At 35.4% G+C, this 19465-nt stretch overlaps 1 protein-coding gene across 1 annotated transcript; it reads right to left on the bottom strand.

The window, feature by feature from the left end:
• Positions 1 to 3911: 3911 nt before the first annotated feature.
• On the bottom strand, positions 3912 to 18610 carry LOC148270978 (uncharacterized). The gene is made up of 8 exons (XM_088241965.1): positions 18388 to 18610; positions 16474 to 16614; positions 14320 to 14444; positions 13254 to 13393; positions 12313 to 12453; positions 9750 to 9845; positions 7863 to 7979; positions 3912 to 4092 (listed from the first exon to the last, which is right to left on the bottom strand). The coding sequence occupies exons 1-8, from the start codon at positions 18589 to 18591 to the stop codon at positions 4055 to 4057; spliced, it is 1002 nt and encodes a 333-aa protein (XP_088098091.1). The 5' UTR covers positions 18592 to 18610; the 3' UTR covers positions 3912 to 4054.
• Positions 18611 to 19465: the final 855 nt, after the last annotated feature.

Below are 19465 nucleotides of genomic sequence, written 5' to 3'. Positions count from 1 at the left end.
AGAGGAAGCGAGGTACGTATGCAAAGACAGAGTGATATGTCGTTCTATCTAAGATGCCTACCCCTATTGAGAAATACCGTGATGGTTTGTTGTTGTTGTAGTTAACAATTTGATCAGCTCAGTTCTCAGCGTAAGGTAACGGTGATTTTTTCCTGCGAATGTTCTAAAATATTTTATTATGAACACATCGACAATATTGCAAACAAATCTCTCAAACTTCTTGGTTCAATCAACAGAATGAAGACGGACTTCAAAAATATTAATACCATCAAGAGTCTGAACTGCTCAGTAGTTCGACCCCATCTAGAATATGCTTCTTCAATTTGGTCTCCATTCTACAGAACTTGTATTGACTATATTGAGGCCTTTAAACATCGTTTTCTGAGGAAAGTGTCATGGTCGCTCGGGTTGCAAAGGGGTAATTATTCCTATTTTAACTAGAGCAATCTCTCAATCTGTCTTCAGCCGAGAAACGTAGAACGAAGATGGACCTTATATGCATTTTCAAAATACTTAACGCTATAAGCGATGTCCCATCTCTATTGCAATCAATTTCTTTTCATGTTCCCAACCGTGTCACCAGAAGTCAAATTCTGATATTTATCAAATCTTCTATGAGTAACTTTTGTTTTTATGCCCCAATGTCCAGAATGTGTAGATAAGTCAACTCGTCACACGACTTGGAATTTTTCGGGATGGGTCTTCAAGCTTTTCGTAGATCTCTTCGCCACTAAAACAGTGGGGGATGAAGATGGATTGGCATGGGTTAGCTCAAAGTTTTGTATGTTTATCGCATTTATGAATATGTTGTATATTATATTTCTTGTACATGTGTTTCTTCCTATAACTGTTGTAATTGGCTTAGGCCGCACATGTAAAACAACAATATTAACATATATAACAACGTTCAAATGTAGGTTCGGATCTAACGGGATCCAGTGCCAGGATGTTAGGGGCAAAAAGGGACAGGGATTAAATAAACTTTGTAATTGCCAAGTTGTCAATTCCTTTCTCAAAAATGTGTCATCTTCTGTTCAGATATGTTAAATGTTTGTGAATGGGTTTTATCAATTATATTTGAACTAAAATGCGAACAGTAAGCAATTTTAGCCGCAGAAAAAAAGCATAATTAAGTTTGAAAAGATACAAGCTAATTCACAGTTTTAAAATAAATAACGATTCTCAATCTATGGTACAACATTTTACATACAATATCGTAAGGTCAATGCCAAAATTTTTGTATGTTTTTTTCTTGTTTTAAATTATTTATCATCACCAATTCCCTTTTCATACCCAGTGGTGTAAAGGACACTATATTGGAGCATCAAATGCAGTGCATCTCAACAGTAAAAAAAAAAGTTCATACGTTAATAAAATTTTTTCACCCCATTTTCAACAAGTCAAAATGATTTACTATTAGAGAATGGGAGTATAATTGTGGTAGTGCAAGGTTTGAACCTTAGTCCTCTGATTTGTGAGTCCGTGACACTGAAATGGAACCAAAATCCAGTTAAAATAATATTTAATACATCAGTGTATAACATTTTTTACTTTTGCTAGTGTCATCACTGTATAACATTTTTTACATTTGCTAGTGTCATCAGTGTATAACATTTTTTACTTTTGCTAGTGTCGTCACTGTATAACATTTTTTACATTTGCTAGTGTCATCAGTGTATAACATTTTTTACTTTTGCTGGTGTCATCAGTGTATAACGTTTTTTACTTTTGCATTTGGTTTACCAATTCAGTGCCCATTTGGTGTGGAAAGGGAATGAGAATGCTGGTGTTTTTCATTAATTGATAGACTTTGAAGAAAAATTTAACTTAAACTGACCAAACACAAATTCATATATTTAGCATCGACCTGACGATGTATTTTTTTTATATATTTTCTCATTTTCTTAGTAAAATAGAGTCGTCATTATAATATTGCATGCGACGTCAAGTGTAACTTAGATATTGTATTTATAACATTCTCATTAGCATCTAAGAAATTGCTTTTATTAAATATGAATATCTATTTTATATCTACAAGTCTTATATTTTGATATTTATTTTAGCGTAATTCGATGTACAGAACTAAAAGATACAAGGTATATACATTATTAATGCTAACTATGATTTATAGTGAAAACTAATTCAAGTCGTAAGTGAAAATTTTCGATGGAAGTTCATTGTACAGGTAAACGATACGTGCTTCAAACTTCCATACTCGATTTTCAAAATGACTTTCACCATCTTTCTTGAGATCTCAACGGTGAGATTTTGTTAAAAAAACATCAGAAAAATAGAATTAATAGCGCTGAATTTAAAATACAATGCCCGATAAAATGCAGAATATTTGAATATTGCGAATAATCCTCTCAGTCAGAAGACGAGATGTAAATATATGAGGTACACATAAGCTTATTGAAGTCCTTAAAATATAGCTTGATTAAAATGACAGCTGCCAAACTAATGTCACTAGTGATGGGAAATTATTGATTACTGATCATGTACCGATCAAATAGATTTTATCAGTTTTTTCATGCAAACTTGAAACTCTGTTTCCGGAAATCGATATAAAAGTGCATAAACAAGCCTATTATAGTGTGATTAAGACAATTATTCACCAAAAAATAAGACATTTATACTTTTTTTACGAACAACATCAAATGAATTATTTTTTTATTAGATCAATTTACATTGAATAATTTGTTCCATCTCTAACGTTTGTGCAAAATGATGTAACCTTGTAAGAACGTCGTAAATAATTAGAATTATTTTAGTTTTTATTTAGTTTTAAAGCTGATTTTAAATCAACGATGTTTGAGTATGTCAAAATGCTCGCAGACTGGCTGGATTTCCTCCCTAGGGAGTTATTCATATTTAAATTTATTTTGAATTAACTACCTGGTAAAAGAATCAGTATAAAAATTGTAAAATTGTTATTAGGCGTTCCCTAGTAGGTGATTTGGTTGAGCCGGATGAATCTCACCGCATAATAAAGGTTTCAGCTCCTTTACTTCACAAAAGTCAACAGATGGAAGAGTTGACGAAATGCGGATGTTCAAACATGGACAGAATGGTGAATGTTACACAGTGTGTAAAGTGGCCATTTAAACCAGCCAATGACAGGTCACAAGCCCTGTAAATGCCTGGACTTCTATATTCCCTTATTTGAGATATTCTCCATCCCTGTTGTACTTTGTTATACAAAGTTGCTTTGACTATCTAACTAGGGTTATTTACTCCGTTCTAAGACAGTTAAAAAAATATATTACTACTACTACCATCACGCCATTTCCCCGTAGGGGTAGGCAGAGAGAATGGACCGCCACACACGTCTATCCTGGCATACACTCCTAGCCTCTTCCACATTCATACATCTTGTCATACATGCCCTTCGGTTCTGTCTGCTTTTGACATGACCAGACTTAAGATTTTGGTTTATCTGATCATGCCACGTCTTCCTTGGTCGTCCTCGTCTAACGTTTATAAATATATAAAATATATAAAAAACAGTAATCAATTTATAGAAACAATTATAAAGTAAGTAGATATTCCCTTCAATATTCCCATTCCCATTCAATATTCCCTTCTTAAAAATGTTTTCCCTCTCTGTTGAAATAAACTGATTTAATATATTTATATGTCAAGCATTGTATTAAAAATTAAATTAACATGCCAGGTACAAATGATTTTTCGTGTGTCAATATAAATCACTCCTTAGACGTTACTACAAAGTTATGTCGTCACTTTTGCTGACAACTGTCATTCTAATAAAGTTATATTTTATGCACTATAGGTACAACACATCTAAAATATGTACAATTGATATTAAATTACATAATTAACTATGGGTAAGATACAGTCTCATATTCCTAATAATATATTTAGCCTACACTTGTTTCACTTGTTAGGTTAGTAATTGATAGAGTAGTTCTGATATCACGATTGTTTGGATCTCTAGGGACAATTGACACGTTTGGATGAATCACAATATTGCTTAATGTTTTTGGAAGGACGTGATTTCATCCTGTATTATGTACAGAGCGGTATGCTACGAGAGTCAGACATGCGTCGCCAAGGACTGCTGGGTGCCTGCGCCTGAAAAAGAAAAAAAAACATTAGGATTGAGGAGATATACGATTTCTTCATCATTTTGCTCCCTAGATGGACCACATGGTGTCCACAAAGAGCCTAAATCTAGGGCATGAACAAATGTATATTTTTAAAAAGCAATTTTGCCATATATTTTGTTCTTTAAGTCATATCTCAGTGAAAGGAAACAGTTTGTAAAGGTAAATAATTCCATCTCTAACAGCATTCATATATCTTCAGGTGTACCACAGGGTGCTCACCTTGCTCCTTTGCTGTTCAATCTATTCATCGTCATCATCAGCATCATTCCCTTTCCGTACCTAATGGTGCATAGGGCACTGCATTGGTAGACCAATCGCAGCGTATCTTAATCATTTTTGTTACATAAAGGCGAGGTGATCAGTCTTACGCTTCAGGCACCAGTCCAGGGACTATGAAATATTCTAGTGTAAAAACACATTTTTAAATAATATTCCATATCAACCATACCGGGAATCGAACCCGAGACCTCTTGCATGACCACGGTAGGCAAATGGGCTGACCATTACACCACGAGGCCGGCAATAAATCTATTCATCAATGATCTAAAAAGTGTTTTTCTCACTTCATCAATTTGGCTGTTTGCTGACGACACTAAGATTGTCAAACAAATTGACAACCCTTCCGATTGTTCACTATAACAACCTGATTTACTGTCTTTTAGCGCCTGGTGCTCATTCAATAATCTACGTCTCAACTTAAGTAAGTGCAAGGTTATGAGATTTTTTCGTTTGAAAAAACCAATCATATACGTCTACTCACTGAACGATGAAATATTATCATCTGTGTCTAGTATACGAGATTAAGGTATTATACTTGAGACTAAACTTGCTTTTACAATTCATATTGAACATGTTATCAATAAATCCTTAAAACTTCTTAGATTTATTAACAAAAGCACAACATACTTCAAAAATATCAATACCCTTAAAACTCTCTTCTGTTTCCCAAGTTTGCCCGCACCTAAAGTATTCCTCTGTTATCTGGTCTCCATATTATGATGTTCACATCAAGAATATTGAATCAGTTCAACATCGATTTTTAAGAAAGATAGGCTGGACGTTGTTATCCGGAAACCAATATACGTATAATGAGTGAGAAACTAACTTAAATATATCTTCTCTTCAGGACCATCGAAACAAATACAAGGTTAATATTGACTTTAAAGGGATAGTTATAAATTTGTTTAATTCAAACAATGATATACGGGTATACGTCGTTTTACGCCGGGGTTCAGTTCCGAGAGACACCAGCGTAAAATGAACGCAAACATAATGGAAGATATGTAGGATAAAGATGTTGGAGTTCCTACCCCATTTAGAGATTGACAGAGAAGACACAAGGCTGGTGTTTAATGCGTATTTATTACATGGCGAATAAGATACAGCACTTGGTTGTTTAGCACGAGCGTAGCAGCGATGATGGGTTGAAGTAACTGCGCTTGAACTACATGCTGGAACTGTGTGATGTCGTCGAGCTGGTCTGACGTGAACTGAACTGACTGACTAACTGACTGACTGACTGACTTTGGCTGCGTCCTGTGGTCTCTTTTTAGACCATATTCCTTTGTAGTTCATTTCTTCATGGTAGGGACGATGTGAATGTACTGCAGGGCGATGCCCTCCGATTTCATGTGAAATACTCAGAGTTGCATTTTACGAATGTATAGGATTCGATTGAAAATGATGACATTGCATCGTCGGTCATTAGTCTCTTTTAGGTGAACTAATTTAACACGTGTGTGTCATCGACTATGGACTATGGACCCTACAGATATAAGGTTAGGTTCCGTGTCAAAATTTTAAGAATCATCTAACATGCTTATTGAATATATATCCTATATATATCCAAAATAAATTGTAAATGTATTTTATAAATACAGTGTAAATTCGTTTACAATATAAGTAATAATATATCGATATAAATGATGATTTTTTTCATAATAAATACTAACTCACCAGTTGGTCGGTACCAAATTAATATTGACACAATTTTTTGGAAAAAAACATCCAATTTCATTTTCTTTGATTGTTGCTTCCTTTCTTGCAGAATCATAGCATAAACTAAAAATATTTAAATATTCTTAAATTTTAATAATATTAAAATGAAAAATATAATCATACATTTATTTTTAAAAAACAAAACGAAAAGTAATTCGGAAACAATTTCACACACGCAATAGGCTGCTCACGTACACGGTAATAGAATAAAACAATGTGTAAAAGCGTGTCTGATATTAGAATCGCGGCGCCTACTGTCGTGTGGTGTCGGCCGAACCAGGGAACCCCACGCTGGCACGAATCAGCATAATTTTAAATCGGCGTAAATCCGCAAATCGAACTGGCGTAAAACGACGTTTTCCTGTACAGTTATTTATGGCAATGATAAGAACCCAAACATTTATTTTACAGATATTATTTGAAAAAATGAAATTAAGTAAGGTTAGGATACATTACTTATAGTAGGGCCAATTTAATAGGTCACATTTGACATTTGTCGGTTTTAGCTTAGTGAGGTAACCTGCTTAAAAACATCGATTAAAGTGAATGAATCGATTCGGACTTCAAACATAATATATGTGAATTGAATTCAGTTGCTATGAAAAAGTACTTATAGGTACTGTAATTTTATTTTTAAAATCCTAAGTCGAATCCCTATCCCATTATCGTAATTTAAGAAACAAAATAAGATAAGTACAAAATTTAATAAAACTTTCAACATTCGATTTTTCTGGGTAACATGTAATTTGTTTTACACAACACCCGCTACAGAACAGCGTCTCTGTCTTCCTTATTATGAGTTATATCTTCGTGCTCTCTCTTATCTTCGCGTTGGAAGGATAAATATTTTTTGTATTTACATCTAGCATAGTTATATAAATTTTACTTTCCAAATCCGGTGTGAAAATGTCCATTTGAAGATTACAAAAAATACAAGTTGATTTTTTTTTTTAATACGAGAAATTTATCAAGCCTAGTGTCCTTTGTTGAGTAGTTTGACATCACAGCTTCAATCTTAGCATTTAAAAAGAAAAAGTGTTCACTGATGCAACATTGTAACGACTTTTAGAACAGAAAAAGTTTATTACGTTTAAAATGGTGTATTAGTGAAAGTAAATCACAAAATTACCTTCTTTTGCCATTATTATAATAAATATGTAATCGTAATTGAAAAAAGTTAAGCAATGAGGATGTTCAGTGTTTTTTTTCAAATTTTTTATTCGTTAATAGACTGTTAAACTGAGTCATTTTTTTTTTTAATTTTTACATATCGTATTATCGGCGCTACGATTTTTTAAAGTTTTGTATTTCTGAAATAACTCCGCGTGTGACGTCAGAGGTTCATTTCCGCTTATTCCCATTCAGTTCTTCCTATTGGTCCAGAAGCAACAAGCAGACCGGAAATCTTCCATAGCTCTCAGATCATAGGTTGAAACACATGAACCAGTGACGTCATTTAAAGTAGTGCGTTTTTATCAAAATATTTTTAATTATTTTTTCTGTACATTTTCAAGAAACTTTGCAATACAATTTAATGCTTTAATTTTTACCCCGCGTAAGAAAACATTTTTTGTATCCAATTTCCCGTAGGGCTGAAGTTCCTCATTGTGCAGTTGTTAATATGTTAAAAATAAATAATATTTTATTACAAGGTTATGTTGTTGAATTTTGATGAAGTGTCAAATGTGACCCATTAAATTGGCCCTAGATAAGGTAGATAAGGTTTGAATGAATTACTTTTCTTGGTAAGTTGCACCATCTGCGGAGGATTCTGCAGAGCAGAATGAATGTATTTGGAGGCGGGGGACTGAGGAGTGGCTTGAGGCTGGGCCGCGCTCCCCGGTAAGTAGGAGCCTGAAAATTAGCAACACAAACTCATATTAACACAGAGACAATACACGTTGCCAAAGCTGGTGTGAAAATAATCAGACCTGATTAACCCTAAGCTTTGAGAGTAAAATGTTAGCTCATCTTGTTGCCGTGTAGTAAACATTTAGTAATCAATATTACATCGAACAATTTTCTTTATATATTTTAATTTTTTTATCTATTTATAAATCATGTAACATAAAGTATTTTACAAGTATAATAAGTTGAATTATATCCCCAGGAATTACAACAATTCAATTCCGGACATAAATTATATTTACATTGAAAAAATAACACATATTGAGAACAACAAAGAAACAAAGCAAGTTTAGCACCTTTATAACTAAATGTAGCACAACAATATATACGCCAAAAACCTTTTCTTACACAAGAAGAATAATCATATTAAAATAACGCTTTTAAGAATGAAAAAAGTCGTGAATCTACTAAGGGAGATGAGGTCATTTACATCACATGCCACGCAGATGATGCAGCCATAGTGATGATGAGAACATATCCATCTTAGTTGGTAAACATCTGGATGCCTAAGAAATGCCTTATAGTACAATTAACACATGATTATTGGAAACATAATTCGGATATACAAAACGTGTATCAGAGCGATCATGGTGTATAAAATAGAAGCGAGGATAGATAGAGAGAAAATAAAAAATACGAAAACCAAGTAGAAAAACTAAATAGAAAAACCAAATAACTGCTCAGAACGTCAGAGATGAAAGTACTGAAAGTAATCGCAGGGAAACCCCAGGGAATATTAATTAATTATAGTTATATCTCAAGAACGGTAGGGAAAACAACCTTTTGAATCAATATTTCTCGTCACCCTGTCAAGAATCAAACCTAGGACCTCGAGAATACAACAACAATAAAAACAAAAATATCAATACCCTTAAAACTCTCTTCTGTTCCCTAGTTTACCCGCACCCAGAGTATTCCTCTGTTATCTGGTCTCCATATTATGATGTTCACATTAAAAATATTGAATCAGTTCAACATCGATTTAAAAATAAGATAGGTTGGAGGCTGGGCTTATCCAGGGACCAATGTACGTATAATGAGTTAGAAACTAGCTTGAATATATCTTCTCTTCAAGACCGCCGAAATAAATCCGACCTTCTAGTCCTATTTAAAATTCTCAACTCACTCTTTGATGCGCCTGAACTACTGAGCTCGATAAAATGAAATATCCCAACTAGAAACCTCAGACAAAACTTACTCTTTCATACCGATAACCATAGAACTAACTATGGTTTTCATTCCCCTATGCCCAGAATTCTTAGGTCTGCCAACAAACATACCAGTCTTGATATCTTTGATAAAAAGTTGTCTTCTTTCAAACGATCACTGAATCAAATTCAATTATAAACACCTCTCTCCCGCTTCTTAGAAAAAATAAAAATAATAAGAAAATTGAAAGTACCATTTAAAATTAAGATCTAAACAATGTAAATAAAATAAAAATTTCGTTATATAATTTGTTTAAATTGGAAATTGTCCGTAAATTTGTTGAATAAAATGAAATTTGTGATTTTAAATTTATTTTGCAACAGGGCTAAATAATATGTTTATTCGCATAAAGGAATTATTAAACAGTATGTCTCCATTTTTTTTTTTCAATGTCTAAACTTGAGAATATTCCGGTTTTTACTAGTGGTAACGCGATGTAACATCACCGCGCGCAAAGGGATAATTTACCACAGTCTTTTAAGAGTTAACTAAACATATTTGACTCACTGGATCCCGACGGCATCATATTGATTGTAGAATTCCTCAAGGAGTTGTATGGAGGTGGCGCCGGTGTAGCGGCTGGATTGGCGGTATTCACTGTATCTGTAATTTCAAATAAAACTTTAGTGGAAAACATGAAAGCAAAATGGCGACACATTACAAGATCGTAGTGGATAGCATTTATGTTAATATGTATCATCTTTTTTGGGTTTTGTTTCGGCTACTGTTGCAGGAGCCATCTTCAGGATAAACTATGTGTTGTGTTTTTATTTTTATTTATTAATTTTTTCTTCACAATAATTGATAGTAAAAATAATGTGACCTCACTGCGTGCCGAGGACACTCAACAATATTTTTTAATTTCATTCCATTTCCTCACCTAATGATGCATGGGTACTGTTGGTACACCAATCGCCGCGTATCTTGATCATTTTTGTTGAAGGTAAGATGATCTGTCTTATACTTCAGGTACCAGTCCAGGTACAATGAAATATTCTAGTGTGAAAACATCATTTTAAATTAACATTTATTATCAACCATGTCGGGAATCGAACCCGAGACCTCTTGAATGGTAGACAAACGCGCTGATCATTACACCACGTGGCCGACCTCTCCCTCTCAACTCCCTACTAATTCTGCAATGCAAGATAAAATATTTTTTAACTAAGCTTAGTGCATGTTTAGACATGGTGGTGTTCGCATCTCTATAAATCTGCATGTGATTTTATGTATTTGAGTCCTTTTGAATGGTAGATAAACGCGCTGATCATTACACCACGTGGCCGACCTCTCCCTCTCAACTCCCTACTAATTCTGCAATACAAGATAAAATATTTTTTTAACTAAGCTTAGTGCATGTTTAGACATGGTGGTGTTCGCATCTCTATAAATCTGCATGTGATTTTATGTATTTCAGACCACTTGAATGGTAGACAAACGCGCTGACCATTACACCACGAGGTTGACTCAATACTTTTACACTATACTACATATACTCTTTTTAATTATTTTTACGTAGAGAAAAAGCAAAATGTACGTATTTATGTTTATAATTAATTTGTGTTCATCTATATTATTTATATTACAAAACGCACAATAAAAAAACAAAAACCTAACATAAGCTATTCGCTTGTGGAGCAGTTGTTTCAATATTGATTTGGGCGAATGAGACAATACATTTTACTTCTACCTAGCTCCACTATCCATTTTTTATAGCCTTTTTGAACATTTTCTCGTAATAAACTGATTTAGTTTCCAGGGGTTTCTTGTCTTTCAAGTAATCATAGTTAACCCTGAAGATGGCTCCTGTAATGGAAGCTGAAATATTGGAATGAATTTTACCGTCACGGGATCACACAAAAATACGATACCCATTGATAACAGTGACTGAAAATCTACGCATCTATTTAACATTTAAGCATAGAATTAAGAATATTCTAGAAAGCGCATACGCACATCAAACAGAAGGCGACTAAACTACTCATAAATGAGTAGGTTTACGGTTTGACCCATTACTTTTTTGTAGGCGTCGCTCAGTACGCAACTCCTGATTTGAATTCAACTATGCCGTGTTGTGTCCTTTTACAGTGTAGAAATACTGCTAGGATCTTAAAGAAACAGGATGGGATCACATTCACGTGTAATTAGCTAATGAATGTGTATGTGGCAAGTGCATTACTTAAGAATTGAATTATTTTTCCATCTGTCAGATTGTCGAAGGATCAAAATGAACATTTCGTTAGTATTGCCAGGGTAGTAAATTTATTTACCGTACTTTGCTCATCTAATGAGAGAACTAATGAAAATTGGACCTCGGATTAAACAACTCTGTGGTGGACATTTGACCGACATTATTTTAAAAACATCAAATATTATTTAACATGGTATAAAAATATCCGTTTTATGTAAAATAAAATTTGTTTTATGTTTTAAGTTTAAAGTTCATTATTTCGACTACTCTTATTAAATGACTCTTTATTTATTTACTCTGTTGTGCCAATCAATATTTCCGCGTGCGCAATAAAATTTTAGGGAAATTAACAGATTGCTGTTTTATCTCACATTTGTGTTATGGTTATATTTTTTCCCATCGTGACATCACGAATGCGCGCGGCGAAAGTGGGGCATAGTGGGGGAATTTTCGGACACAGTCCGATGTATTCAAATATGATTCTACGCTCCTTCTGGACTATTCTTAATTCTATGCATTTAAGTTAGTGGGTAAGCTTTTCTTACCTTCATTGTCTAAAGCTAGGGTTTCCTAGGACAGCGGTGCCCGTATTTTAACGGCCGTAGTGAACGGCGATGCAGTGGACAGCCGTCGTAACGGTGACTAGAGTGTGGTTTCCTAGGAAAACGGTGTTATGAACACCATTTAACACCGTTTCCCTAGGAAACCACTCTCTAGTCGACGTTACGACGGCTGTCCACTGCATCACCGTTCACTACGGCCGTTAAAATACGGGCACCGCTCTCCTAGGAAACCCTAGCTTAAGAGACTCGAACAATTTTAACTTTGTCCATTTACGGAACTTCAAATTTACAAAATGAAATATTCAATCGTACTCACGAAGGCCAGTCGTCCGAAGAAATGGGTTTCCATACGTAGCGGCGTAATGAATGTCAATACCATTTTGACTGAGCATACTGCCGCCATTTTGTTTTAAGAAGCCATTAGGATGTTGCAATAATCCCACTGTGTCGTATGTTACTGTAAATAAGACATTTTATTTTTAAAAAATTAAATATTTGGGAGTTGCATTATTTTTTTAGCTTGCTTGTAATGTACAAGGTTAAGATTGACTTTAAAGTAATAGTTAATTCAAACAATGATAAACAGGTAAACGTCGTTTTATGCCGGGGTTCCGTTCCGAGAGACAGCGGCGTAAAATGAACACAACTATAATGAAAGATATAAATGGTTAGGTTCCGTGTCAAAATTCTAAGAATAATCTAACGTGTTTATTTAATACATATCCTATGTATATATTCAAAATAAATAAAAAAATATTTTATAAATAATAATCTCGTGATATAAATAATATTTTTTTAAAAATAAATACCAACTCACCAGTTCGTCAGTACTAAATGAAATTCTCACACTTTTTTGGAAAAAGCATCCAATTTAATTTGCTTGGATTATTGCTTCTTTTCTTGCAGAATCGTAGCATAAAGCTTCCTTTCTTGCAAAATCGGATCGTTGCGTGCATTTAAATTGCTGAACGAATTAAACAATATGGGACTTGTAAAATATTTTCAATAAATAGGCGAATACACATTTAAATATGATTTACCCCGTCTATAGACGATGTTCTGAATGGCTCTCTCGATGGCATAATTAATGAATGGAACAACAAATTGATATACTCCAACAGAGATGGAAAATTTTACTTTTTTAGACTGTGTAAGTCATGGCAGAAATTAAATGAAGGGAGTGGTTAATCTTAGTTGTTTTTCAAAAGTAAAAAGGTATTTTTTAAAAACAAATTAGTTTGAGGTTATGTTCCTTACTTGACGGTAAACCTATACTGTTGGCATCAGCTTTCGCTCTCCGCTGCAAAGACCCACTGGCGTACACATCTGAATCTGCCGGAGTTCGCCGCTGGAGGGAGTCTCCTCCTCCACTCGGGGAACGATAGTTCAGGCTCAATCTGCAATGCACATGTAAATCATTTCGTTAGAAAAAAAGATAGAAAAAATCTTTGCATACAGATCTCGCTTATTCCGACTTTTGACATGTCCATCTTCAAGCATTTGTTGGATTTGGTCATGCCATGTCTTTCTCGGTCTTCCTCTATTTTTGCATCCATCAACATTTTTCCGTTTGCTCTACATGTCTGAACCGACGCAGTGCCCCTTTCTTGATTCTATCGATGATGCTTGTCTCAGCCTTACACAGTTCACGGATCTCGACATTTGCGCACCTATCATACATTGTTTTACCACACATTCACCCCAGGAATCGCATTTCGACAGCATTCAGCCTACTTTCATCTCTGTTTTTCAAGTCATTTTTTTTGTAGCATCAGGGTGGAGTATCTAGTAACTCTTGTATCTGTAACGGAAGGTAGATAATAATGTTTATGTGCATATAATAACAGAGCTTTTACATAAAGTTGTTTTATAGATTTTACATTACGATTTTCGAATATACCGAGGGAGCTAGTTCTGATTGGGACTCTTAAGATAATTTTTATTAAAGATTGCACATAAAACATCCGTCTACATAAGAGCAATGCTTATGGAGACATGAAGAATAAATTAACGCGGCCTATAAAGATACCACAGGGCGTGGTCACATCTGCTTCTTTTCTTCTTCTTTCTTTTCCACATCCGCTCCTAAGTGGAGCATGTGGACATCACCAGTTGTCGAGGAGACGCTATCGCCAGCCAGCATTTTTGCCTCTTCCCACGTCAATCCAGCGCCCCTTAATTCCGCCGAATAAAGTCTAAAGATCGTCATTGACGGCCTTCCAGGACGTCACGTCAGTCAGCTTTTTGTTGTTACGCTGATATTGTTAGCTCTAATCTGTTTTAAAATTAAGATAACACTATTAATAATGAATGTCATTCTCACCTATTTGAATGGGAGTCTATCCCGCTGATGGAAGGCGACCTTACGTTGAGTGGTAGTGACGGTGGATGGTTATAGTCTGGGCTGAAGTCCACGTAGCTAGAGTACCCATTATTATTATGGCCGTCCTGTAAAGATTAAATACAGCTTAGACTTTCAAACATAAGCGTAACGAATATTGTTAAGCACGTTAAAAAAATAACAGCAGTTATGTTAGTTATAAGTACACATCAATGACAGGTCATAAGCCCCATAAGACTCCCATATTCCCTTCTCAAAAATGTTTGCCCTCTCAGTTGCAATAAATTTAGATCTAAATAACTATCTAGGGAGGAAATCCAGCCTGGCAACGAACATTCGGACACACTCAAAATATTGTTGATATTTATTCATTTTTTAATTTATTACAACAGAGAAGGAAAACATTATTGAGAAGGGATTATGGAAGTCTAGGCAAATCTTCATGTCATCGGCAAACAGCAATATCTCCACATCATCAAATACATCCGTTATATAATTAACAAAGATGATAAACAGTATTGGGCCCAAATGGGAGCCCTGTGGATCACCACTAGTAGAACAGAAAAATTGGGATAAAGTGTTACAAATTTTCACCGTTAATGTTCTATCAGTTGAGTAGCTTTGAAACCATTCATAGGACCACTTATTTCTAGTTTAGATAGTTTGGCAACAAGAATCTTAAACACACCTTGTCAACGGCCTTGCTAAAGTCGGTGTAAATAGAATGTTTAAATTTATTGCAACAGAGAGGGAAAACATTATTTTGAAGGGATTATGGATGTCTAGGCATTTACAGGGCTTAGGACCTGTCATTGGCTGGCTTAAGTGGCCACTTTACACACTGTGTAACATTCACCATTCTGCCCATGTTTAAACATCCACATTTCCTCAACTCTTCCATCCGTTGACTTTTGTGAAGTAAAGGAGCTGAAACCTTTATTATGCGGGTGAGATTCATCCAGCTGAACCAAACCACCTACTAGGCAACGCCGGAAAACAGCTTTACAATTTTTATACTTCTCTTACCAGGTAGTTATAAATTAAAATATGATTAACTCCCTAGGCAGGAAATCCAGCCGGTCAACAAAAATTTGGACACACTCAGAATGTTGATATTTATTCATTTTTACTGATTTTTTTTCTTCATATTGTAAACAATGATTAATTATAAAAATAATGTGACACTGGAGTTGGGGTAATCCACTTCGAGGAAACTTCATAATTTCCTTTTTTAAATATTTGGTGGAAATTTGACCGACATTATCTTGAGAACATAAAATATTATTTAACATGACATAAAAATATACGTTTTATGTAAAATAAAATTTGCCTTATTTTTTAAGTTCTAAGTTCATTAATTAAATTACTCTTATTAAATGACCCTTTACTTATTTGTTCTGTTGTGTCAATCAATGTTTCCGCGTGTACAATAAAAATTTAGAGAAATGAACAAATGTCTTTTTTTAAAAATATAATTATCTTACGTTTTTTGTGCTATGATTATATTTTTCGCGATCTGGAAACTTTACGCGGTGACTTCAAGTATACGAGTGGTGAAAGTGGTGGGATTTTTGGACACAGTCCGATGTATGCAAATATGATTCTACGCTCCTTCTGGACAATTCTTGATTCTAAGTCCGTGGATTAAAAATAAATGCATTAAAAAAACTTACCAACAAAATAATATATTTAATCACCTTTTATATCAGTATTACTTGTGTTTACCAAATTATTAATTAAAATAATGACAAGTTCATTAAAAAAATAAGAGACAGTAATGCGTCAACCTATAGAGAGAAGCCCTATCACTATGTTTCATAGAACGCAAGCGATGTTGGTTAGCATCAAATTGGCGGCCATTTTGTTTTGTTTGACAACATAGGCATAACTGTTTTATCGGATGCTTTTGTCGCTGTGCTTGGCTTTGTTTGTAAATAACTTAGATATTTACGTTATAATAAATCGACTATGGTGAATTGCAGTATGTTTGGTTGCAGCAGTAGGAGCGTCAAAGCTGTTAAAATAGTCAATTTTCACAACACGGGTTATGCCCAGTGAGGTATTTATTTAGAAATTTATGTGAAATAAATAAAATAATAGGAATTACAGAGAAACTGTATGTATGCAATATGTTACCTTGAAGTCAAAGTTGGCAGGGAATGCGTGGTCAGAATAGTCGTTGGAGTATGGGAGAGGTTGCCGCAAGCAGGTACCCACAGGGAGGGGTACGGAGCCAGCCAGCGGGGAGCCACTTCTGTAATCCTCCCCGGAATATTCCTGTAACCACAAGGAACATAAATTATAAAGAAGGATTCTATCAATGTTCCTCGGAGGGGAAGAACAAATTGTTTCAGATGCTATGCAGGCAGCGATACGCCAGCGAGCTATATATATAGTTAATATAACCAACGTAGTGATAAGGATATGAAAGTGTGCTATAAACCCGAATAAACTGAAAGTGTGCTATAAAACCGGCTGGTTTATGTAGCACCATTTTTGTGAAAAATCACCTCAAGCGCGCTTTACAATTGTATAACTATAACGTACATTCTAACTAAGCCAAAGTGACATATTGAGGGTATGCTAATTTAAAGAAGTGAGATTTTAGTTGGGATCTGAACTGACTGGCACTGTGGATGGTTCGTAAGTTTGAAGGCAATCGGTTCCAGGCAGAGAGGCTGGCCACGCAAAAGCACGATCTCCGAATCTAGTGTTTGGGGAGCGCTGGATTTCGACAAGTTTTCCTCTTCCTGAATTAAATGCTGACCTATGAGTAGATGTTCTTTGACGTGTATTTTCCTTAATACAAAGGCCTGATAGGTATATTGGAGCCATTTCATGAAGGGGTTTGAATACTGTCCAGCAAAGCTTGTACTTTATTCTCTCTGGGCTTTTTAACCAGTGCAAATTTTGAAGATGTTGTGAGATGTGAGAATATTTTTTTACTCCCGTATAAGCCTTGCTGCTGCATTGAAAACAGATTGAAGTTTATCAGTTTGGTATTTTGGGAAATTTGCGTATATTCCATTACAGCAATCTAGACGCGAAACGACATACGCATTTACAAGAGCTTTGGTTGCGTCTATAGGAATATTTCTCAGTACTGATTTGATCTGTCAGAGACGAAAAAAAACCAGCACTTACCATTTCATTGACCTGAAAATGAAGAGAGAGATTTGAATCTATATGAGCACATTAAGGGTAAAATCACAACCTGTGATTGAAATTGGAGATTGGTCTAAAAGGCGTTGTCGCTTTTTTGTTGCTGTCAATAGAAGCTCAGTTTTAGATGGATTGAGTTTGAGTCTGTTTGATGACATTAAGTTATTGACGGTTTGGATGCATTGAGATACGCGATTTTTCAAATTGTTTATATCTTAAGGAGAAAAGTAAAAGTAGATTTGTTGATCATCCGCATAACAGTGAAAAAGTATCCCGAATGAGTAAATAATTTTTGACACATCATTATGAACAGTGTGAAGAGCATAGGACCGAGCGCGGAACCTTGTGGGACGCCAGATTTAAGAAGGGTAAATGAAGACTTTTTACCTGCAACTTGAACTGATTGCATTCGCTCCGAATAATAAGGTTAGATTCATGCCATAGTGAGCCCAGAAATTCCAAATGTTACTTCTAATCTTTCAATTATACACGAGTATTATCTGATTTAAAATTGAGGGTATGACAAACTAAAGAAGTAAGATTTTAGTTGGGATCTTAACTGACTGGGACTGTGGATGATTTGTAAGTTTGAAAGCAATCAGTTCCAAATAGAGGGGCCGGCAATGGCAAAAGCACGATCTCCAAATCTAGTGTTTGGGGAGCGCCGGATTTCGACCAGTTTTCCTCTGTCTGAATCAAATGCTGACCTAAAAGTACATTTTCTTTGACATGTAGAGTATTTAAGGTTTTTCGCCGTTCTAGCGCGAGTGGGATGTAGCTCGTCATTAGACTCTTTCCAACAAGAATATATCTTTGACGAAACAGGGATTCCATTTCTGAAACCCGTATTAGAGAGTGGGTCTGATATATAATGATAAATAAACTTACTGGATTACAACTTTCTTCCATCTTCAAGTCGTGCTTGCGGTCGCTGATGTATGAGGTTTTTTCTTTGTGCTCGGCATCCACCATGACGTCTGGTTTCCCATCGAGATCTTTTCCCTGAGAATCTCGACAGCAGCGTTTCCAAATCACCGCACAGAACACCATTATCAGGACTAACACTGTTACGACCGCTACGATCATAATCATGTTGGACAGCACCAGGAAAGCTGGAAAAAAATCAATAATACTCAATTAGAGAACAGGGAAATAGCACATACTACGAATACCGATGAAGATATATGAAGTTGATTTAAAATAATTAATTGCATTTTCATAATAATATGGATTTTAAGGAGAATATTGGGGTAAGAACCGTCATTTGGGTCGCAATGAGTCACATCTTGGTGGAGGGTGTGATTCTATAAAATGCTGCGAATGCCCAGTTGCATTCCACCGGCAACACCACTGACTAGTCCAACTCGTTAGCGTCCACGTCGTGAACCCCGGACAATGGGATCACACTCGTACGGTGTGATCACAGCAGAAAACGAGAGGATGAAAGGCGAGTTTCTGGCGCCTTCAAACCAGAACCAACCAGCTAAGGGAAGGTAACCCCGACAGAAAAATCCACCAGAGAAGGCAACGGGAAACCACTCTGGTCATCTTTTCCCGGGAATCACTGTGGCGAGTACATCCAATAAGCAGTTGTTCTGACTACGGAGTAGCGCAGGACTCAGTGATCGCCAACGTCGGGGGGCCCTGATAAGGCACTAGAAGAAGAAGATTGAGGAGAAATGTTTTTGTAAATATCTTTAACCGATCTGGTTAAAAAAATTTAAAACTCATTAAAAAAAACATAACTCGAAAACTACGCAAAATTGCGGAACATATGCGGGGGTGATTCGGATCCCCTCAATATGAGGCACCTACGTTTTTCCTTTGGATGTCACTTCTTCGGCCACCTGTATTTGAATATAAAATAAAAAAGTTCTTTGTCAAAAGAATTGGAGGAAATTATGGCACCAGAGTAGTGATTTTGGCATGGTTTTGATTTGAGCACGACGAGGCCTTTTAGCCAATT

This window comes from Micrasema longulum, unplaced genomic scaffold (assembly GCF_059751315.1).
Source record: "Micrasema longulum isolate JH-2025_06_02 unplaced genomic scaffold, ASM5975131v1 h1tg003209l, whole genome shotgun sequence".
In the NCBI taxonomy this organism is placed as follows: Eukaryota; Metazoa; Arthropoda; class Insecta; order Trichoptera; family Brachycentridae; genus Micrasema; species Micrasema longulum.
Note: the sequence above shows the minus strand (reverse complement) of the source record. Positions and strands in the feature narration are given on the sequence as shown.